At 37.0% G+C, this 7,948-nt stretch overlaps 1 protein-coding gene across 2 annotated transcripts in view; it reads left to right on the top strand.

The window, feature by feature from the left end:
* agbl1 (AGBL carboxypeptidase 1) overlaps nucleotides 1-7,948 on the top strand; it is an 83,731-nt gene that overhangs the window by 29,851 nt on the left and 45,932 nt on the right. For both annotated transcript variants that reach the window (XM_019865261.1, XM_019865262.1), the window contains exons 7-10: nucleotides 533-741; nucleotides 4,563-4,728; nucleotides 5,780-5,853; nucleotides 7,014-7,130. In XM_019865261.1, the coding sequence (XP_019720820.1) occupies nucleotides 533-741; nucleotides 4,563-4,728; nucleotides 5,780-5,853; nucleotides 7,014-7,130 (566 nt within the window). The remainder of the gene's footprint in view (nucleotides 1-532; nucleotides 742-4,562; nucleotides 4,729-5,779; nucleotides 5,854-7,013; nucleotides 7,131-7,948) is intronic.

Raw genomic sequence — 7,948 nt, 5'->3', positions numbered from 1 at the left:
AATACAGCTAGCTGAAATATGATTGGTTAAAAACTCTACCATCATAAATAAGTTATTTATCACACACAGTCTTTGTACCCATCAAGCGTGTGTTATTTAAAATAACATTGAAAGCCACTCAACTAAGTGGAAATAATACAACGTAAAGAATACAGAGAATAATTTTGTTTACATATTTATGAAAATAAAATAACATAAATTATAAAATAACATAAAATACATAAAAGTAAATTTACTTTTCTGAGAATGTTTAGGCCAGCAGAGAAGGCCTTGCTGGCCCTGAGGGTCCGCCACTGAAATTACGCAATAGAAGAGTTTCTCCTAAGATGAAAGGGAAGGTTTATAAAACAGTGGCAAGGCCAGCCATGATGGATAGTTTTGAGAGAGTGGCACTGCCGGCACAACAGGAGGCAGAGCTGGAGGTGGTGGAAATGAAGACATTGTCTTCTTCATTTGAGGATAAAGTTATGTAGTTGCAAATTGGTGTATTGCTGGAAATCATGATGATATTTTCTCTTTCTGTTTTCAACAGAGGATAACATCTGCTCAGCAGTGTCCAAAGGTTATGTGTCTGGTCTCCTTCGGCTGTATGATGAATGGTACAGGAAGGACACTACACACTCTGCCATTGACGTCCTCCAGGCACTGCTGCGTTGCTTTTATAAAATTGCACGCAGTGCTCTAGGAAGAGAAACTTTCGTGTCCCATGGAGGCATACGGCTTCTTTATCATACAACTCAGGTACTACTGCTGCTGCTACAACAACTACTGCTACTACTACTACTAGTATTATTACCACCAATTCCTGTTTAGCGCATTACCTGAAGTTACTCTTTTCACACAAAGAAAGGCCATGCAACAGACTACCAATAGATAAGATTATTCAATCATACGGGATACACTGACTTCTGTGTGAACTGGAAATGGATAAACCTGGACCCCAATGCATCAGACCCACTCTATTGTTTGGCACTGTACATGCATGTTGTTTGACTTTGAATTGATTTATTCAGGGGCATAGCCAGAAATGTTTTAGTGGTGTCGCCAGGGTGACACAAAACCTCAGTGAGGGTTGGCCAAGGATGGCTATGAGTATGTCTGTCATTGTTTGTCATACCATCCACAGGTTGGGTTTCCTGAAATAAAATTCACAAATATCCAGAACAATGCCCATCACACTCATAATCAAGCATGAACACATCTAAGTAAAAAGCAACATTTTGCTGAGCTCAGTTTACTAGATAACACCATTTTCTTTGCCATTTTTTTCGCTTTTGTGTAATATCTCAGAGTCTATTCCAATCTCATACACTGTTTCGCTAGCTAACAGTCAATGAGAGTGATCAATTGTCACAGACGGCCGACACTATTTTGCATACTAGGGTCAATGGCTCATTTGTTTAAATTTAAAAAGCACGATGACAGAAAAGACTCTTAACTCTTCACAATTCTAAATGTTGGTTTTTACTGAGGTTTGTTGCTGCTTGTATTTTGAGTGTGTGAGCAAGACTGGTGTAGATGTGCGTTTTATTTCATGAAACTGATTGTGGATGGTATGATGAACAATTATTTCTCGGCCATGTGAGAATGGCAGAAAAATCACAAATATTCAAATTTTCCCCGAGGGATGGGGGTCGCCACAGAGTGACACTCTTGGCCACCCTGGAGCTCTGTCCTTAGACTAACATTTGGTTGATATAATTTATTCGAAGAAATAAGTTGAAGCGATAAAACTGAACTGAAAAGATGTAGAATGAATAGATATAGCGGAAATCAAAACTCTTAGTTGGAGACAATTTTGAGGCAAGGCACAGCAATGCAGCACATTTTTAGTTACTGTATATAACGTATTTCGTGTGTTCGTGATTTGGAAAAATTTATCATAAAATGCTCGCTCTACAAGGCCTTAATCACGGGTATGGAAATAAAGCCTTGTTTTTTTTCTGGATTTAAAAAAAATCACACAGGGTCTCACATAAGTTCAGTTACAGCTTTTCCCATCTAAATGCTGATGCACCATCTTTGCTTGCATCTTTGCGCCAATTTATTTTTTATGTATTGACGACCTAAGTGATTTATTGACCAAAGAAGCAGCATTTTTAAATCTATTCTACAGTTGCCCTGGAGCCAGTGTTAAGTCTTTAAGACTGGAGTAACATATTCTGATGTCTTTGTTCTGGTAAGAACCCAAGCTGCAGTGTTCTGAATGAGCTACCGCTTCTGATGGAGTCCAGTCCGAAGATCATTATAATAATGAAGTCTACTGAAGATAAAAGTATGGTTAAGATTCTCCTGGTCTGCTTGGAGCATGCAACCCTTCAATTTGGGTGTCTTTTTCAGCTGGTAAAAGGCTGTTTGGTTGATTGATTTGAGGTGACTGCTGACACTCAGATGCAAATCAATCACCACACCAAGGTTTTGATTTTCAGGCCTAAATATGTTTTTGATTATCATTATTTTGAAAAGCAACAAAACCCTGAGCGACTGTGAGGTCATTTTCAGCCGACAGCAAGTGGCAAAATGGCTTCCCCCTGAGTTGGGTAAAAACAGGTGGATTTTGCTGCTTAATTCATATTCCACAGATGCAATAGTCATCACAATGCCGTGTTTAGACTTGTGGGGGCGTATAGAATATAATAAAAAGTTTTTTAATTGAACTGTTGACAGTTGAAGACATACATAGATAGCTGTGTATCTTCTGCATAGCCTTGTTAACCAACATTGGTGAACTCAAAAATTTCACCGAAGGGTAGCATATTTAGGCTGAACAAAAGGGGTCTAGGAACTGACCCTTGAGGAACTAGCTATCATGGCCATTTGATCAGATGTAAAATGTAAAATGGTCACTCTTTCCTCCACAAATAGGACCTGAACCATTTTATGACATTTAGTCCTACCCAAATTTGCACTCTGTCCAATGATATATTATCATCTACTGGTATCAAATGCTGCACTTGAGATCCAATAGAACTGCCACCTAGTTCAAATGACAATCTAATGAGAATGGATCAAATACTAACATGAAAACAACTTGCAAAAAGGCAAACGGAGGAGGATTCAGCAATTTGCCTAGCAGTAAGTCTTCATTAATTTGATTCTTTTAAATTTAATCTAAATATGAAATTCAGAAAAAGTGGCCATTCTTGGAATATGAACAACAGTAGCTTGAATGTTCTGAGATGAATTTTTTTTTAAAGTTGGAATTGTTTTAATCAGTTGATAAATATGGGAGGATGATATAATGTTGTAAAAAGGTTTCCCTTCTTTTGGGAATTTTGACATGAACAGTGATGAATTTTTTAAAATATTTTTGGAATATGAAAAATGTCTCCAAAGGTGTTGCAAATGCATTGGACATTTTGACATTGCAAATGTTTGGGTAGGTTCAGAAATGTGGAAGGATAAGGTACATTTGTAATAAAATGGCTACATTCATGTATGAATGTGGTGGTGGAAAGTCTAAATTCTTGAAAAAATGTACATTTTTGCAATGTCAAAAGTTGTTCCATGATGTCTTGATTAAGCTGAACAATGTGACGCAGCAAATGGTTTTGAGTCGGTTGAAGTGCAACTTTTAGAAGGACAAGAATGTGGCGGAATGATAAAAATAAAGAATTTGTGTGCAGAATAACATAAGATGAAAATGACTTTTCAAGTACTTTGATATTCCACGATCTTAAATGGGATGCCTAATGGCACTATGCGTGTGCGTGTGTGTGTGTGTGTGTGTGTGTGTGTGTGTGTGCGCATGTGTGTGTGTGTGTGCGCATGTGTGTGTGTGTGTGTTAATCGTACATGAAATGCACTTGATAATACAGACAATAACCACTTTCGCAAAGCATTCAAAGAAGCCAAAACAAGCTTAACTAAAGCCAACAATTTTGAACTTGAGTTTTAAAGTGGACCGGCAAATCGGTCCTGTTATTAAATTCATGTCTGTTAAGTCCATCCATCTGGCCTCCCTTCATTGGCTCCCTGTACATTTTAGAGTTCATTTTAGGATACTTTTCTTTGTTTTCAAATCGTTACATGGTCTCACCACACTTTACCTCTCTGAGCTCCTCCACCCCTCCGGACCTTCTGGTGCCTCAGATCTGCGGACCAGATGCTACTGGAGGTACTAAAGATTAAGCAGAGGCTCGTAGGTGATGTAGCTTTTTATGTTGCCGGTCCTTCACTTTGGAATGAAACTCCCGCTAAACTTTAGGCAAGCCCCCTAGCTGTCCATTTTGAAAACACGTCTTATAAAACACATTTTTATTCTAGGGCTTTTGACTCAGCATGAAACTGTGCATTGTTGATTGATTTTCATGGTGTATACTCTTTTTGTATGATTCGTTTATTGTTGTAATTATCTTTGATTTTGTTTGTCAGATTTTTAGTCCAAGTACAGCACTTTGCATGCCGTTTTTCAAGTGCTCTATGAATTAAGTTGAGCAAAAGAGAGTATCGAAGACGACAAGTAGATTTGAAGAGCAAACTCGTGAACAAGCTGATGTTCGAATGAAATTTGATGTTGGGATGTATTATTATTAGTATTTTTAGTGTTTGTATTTTTGCAGACATGCTTGTTGAATCAATGTCTGGAGTCGCTGGTACAGTCCTCTGTTCAGCTGATGAGACAGTGCCTGCCTAAAACCCCTCTACCACTGACATCAGATCAATCCGCATACTCCTTCCCCTTGCCTAGAGGACAACATGAGGTTCTTGATATGGTTGCAACTTCAGGTAAAGACATGATCGTATTGCTAAATTGGTTACTGTTGTTGAGATGGTCTAACAGCCCAAGAAAATGTAACTTATGTATAAAAAGTAGTTCATATAGAGGGATTCGACCTTTGTGCTAAAAATAGTAACATATCCCACAATCCCATGAGGTCGACCATAATGGTGGACAACTCTGCCTTTTCATTACGAGCACCGGTACACTGCTAAAGCCTGGTTCACATGGCATGATTTTAAAATTGTCGATCGAATTACAAATTCAGAGACCCCACACATGAGGATTTAAAGAAAAAAAAAAACACTGACACAACAGTTTTTAACACGGCAAGATCAACACACCACACACGACCGATTCATTCAGACAGGAAATCTTGAAAAACCTCTCGAGATTAAACATGAATTCAGAGTGAGTGAACAAAATGGCGGACGAAGAGGCGGCAGGGGTCTCAGATCGTGTCTTGACAGTGGTGCTAGGTGGTAGATTACTTTTAATGAAAAAAAAGTGCCACAAAAAGAAAAGATGTTGGCTTGAAGCTCAGATATTTTGCATGCTCCAGAGCCTTTAAGTGGGGGGGTACCACTACCATGAATTTTGTATGAGCCTGTTTGATGAGTTTGTTTTTTAAAATAATATTGTTGAACTCCAATAAAAAAAAAAAGGCAGATTTTATCGGTTGCTTTTCATTAATTTGATTATTTTTATTATTGTTGCGTGTGAGGGAAAAGTGGTTAGGATTGCTCGACTGTCCGTGTTTTATGTTGTGTTGTGTTTATTATTTTACTTTATGTTAAATGTTTTTTTAAGCGCTTTGTTACAGCTGCAGCTGTTGTGAAAGTGCTATATAAATTGTATTGTATTGTATTGTATTGTATTGTATTGTCATTTCATTAACAGGGAGGTACCAACAATTTTGTCCACATCTTTATATTGTTTACTTGTTTCTTGTTGTAAAATGGGCAGGATTTTATTGTTGTTCTATTAATGTCATGAAGCTTGTTATGCAGTACAACTTCACTCACACTTTTTATTTTTTATTTATTTATTTTTTTTAAGATGACAGCAATGGTGAGATTGGTGATGATGATAAGGTGGAGGAAGATTACCAAGAGGCTCTGAGTAAAGACTATGTACGTTTAGGGACTTTATGATAATTGATTGGGATGTTTCCACTTCTGTTATAAAAAAACAAAAAAAACAAAAACAACACTTACTTTCTAGGTTTGTGAAAATTACTTTCTTTTTTCGCAGGTAAACAAATTAAAAGTTTGATGGTTTGACAGAAAAGACAAAAAAGAAAAACACATTTACTAATGTCTAAAAGACTTTTTTTCCCCGATGGTGTAATTGAGCATATAGTCCGCAAAGTCCACACATGCACAAAAAGGATTCTATGGACTTACACGAAACTAAAGATCTCAGGTTAAGCACCTCAAGTGAGGAACTAGGTTTGTCAGTACATTCCTGGACTCAGGGAAGGTTTACACATCCTGAGTTATTTTCATTGAGCGACTATGAATCTATTCAGAACCAAATTTGCATTTAAAAGATAGACGATTTAATTCCTTTGAAAAACTTGTTTCCTCAAACCAATTTTACTAAATTTCCTTCATCAATCTCCTTCAATTATCAGGGTTTTAGGTTATTTGATAATTACAGGCATACAGTGAAAAAAAACAATAACAACACCAAAACAAAACAAAAAAAAAATAATGCCACAAATGAAATTCTTACCAAATTTGCTCATTCACATAAATTTTCATACACTGTTCACCAATTTCTGGATTTGCATCAATACAAATTGTTTTTGTTCATTTGTATTAATATGACACCACAACACTTCAATAATACATTTAAATAGACAACCAAGGCTACTGATATCCTCTGACTTGAATTACTTATTTTAGTTCATTAATTATTATACAAAAGTTAAGTCACTAAAATTATAAATCCAACCTAAACACCACTAGTTTTTTTTCAACAATGCAGATTTTGAATATTTATTTGAAACCAGCGTAGAATTAAAGTGGATATCAGAAGTCATCATTTGATTTAAAAAAAAAAAATCAGGAATAACAGGTGTTAGCCACTAATTCATTGCCCATCCTATGGTTAGTTAATAAAATTATAACAATAATAAGAACCTCCAGAAAAATGAATTTGTTCTCATGCCTCAATAACACATCCATAAATGGAATTTATAATATATACACTGTTTACAAATGTTTCAGTAAATATGAAGAAGAACAGATGAAGACAAATGTCTGATAAAGAATCTTTCTTTTTGTAGGATGATGACTTGGAGACTGACTTGAACAAACTTTGTCTTCGCCCTGCGTCAGACAGACCCAAAGAGCTCCTACCACAATACAGCCGTCTCTGTCCTGAACTCTCTCATGACTTCCTGGTACTGTTTGTAAGAGTGTGGCATCTGGCATTGTACCATTAGGTCCTTGTACCATTAGGTCCAGCAAGATCGAGACCAGAGGTCACCAACATGGCATCTGTGGGAACTACCAGGTAGTCCCCACAGACACCCCAACGACCACATGAGTCGTCCAAATACCTGTTTTGAAAGAGGTCTCCGGTGATGGGACATGAAGATGTTTTTAGGACTGTTGTAGAAGTTACCATTTCGTCGCTGCCCTGTGAAAAACATGCACGTCCATTTTTGTCTTCTTTTTTTTTTTTACAATTTTTATGTTAATGGCATGACCAAAAAGTGGACATCCCATAAACGTATTTCTTTTTTTTAATGACAAAAATATTTATTTGATTCATAATATAACATGTAAAAAATGTAATTCAAATGAACAGGATCGACATCTGGCTTCTGCTGAGCTTGATCATTGGAATCAGGTGTGTAGCAACAGGGAGAGAAGGAAAACATGCACGACACCTATGTCTTAGGCATTACTGACACCTAGGGGTAGAAAGAGCACTAAAACATACCAACAGACAGTGGCGGCTCATTCCAAAATTTAATTTTCAGTGAGGAATTCAAATTCAAATTGTCAAGGTCAAGGTCAAGGTCAACTTTATTGTCAAATATGCTTTATGTATGACATGCAGCATAGATGAAATTTCTTCCTCTCAATCCTCAGTGCCAACATGCATGCAAACATGCTGTGCATTAAACACACGCAGCTAAGAAAAGAGCAGCTACACCAGGGGTGCCCAAACTTTTCGGACCGAAGATCTACTTTTCGTTCAACCAACCTCCAC

This window comes from Hippocampus comes, unplaced genomic scaffold (assembly GCF_001891065.2).
Source record: "Hippocampus comes isolate QL1 unplaced genomic scaffold, H_comes_QL1_v1.1 scaffold180, whole genome shotgun sequence".
Taxonomy (NCBI): domain Eukaryota; kingdom Metazoa; phylum Chordata; class Actinopteri; order Syngnathiformes; family Syngnathidae; genus Hippocampus; species Hippocampus comes.
The sequence above is the reverse complement of the archived record's forward strand: the minus strand, read 5'-3'. Positions and strand labels throughout refer to the sequence as shown.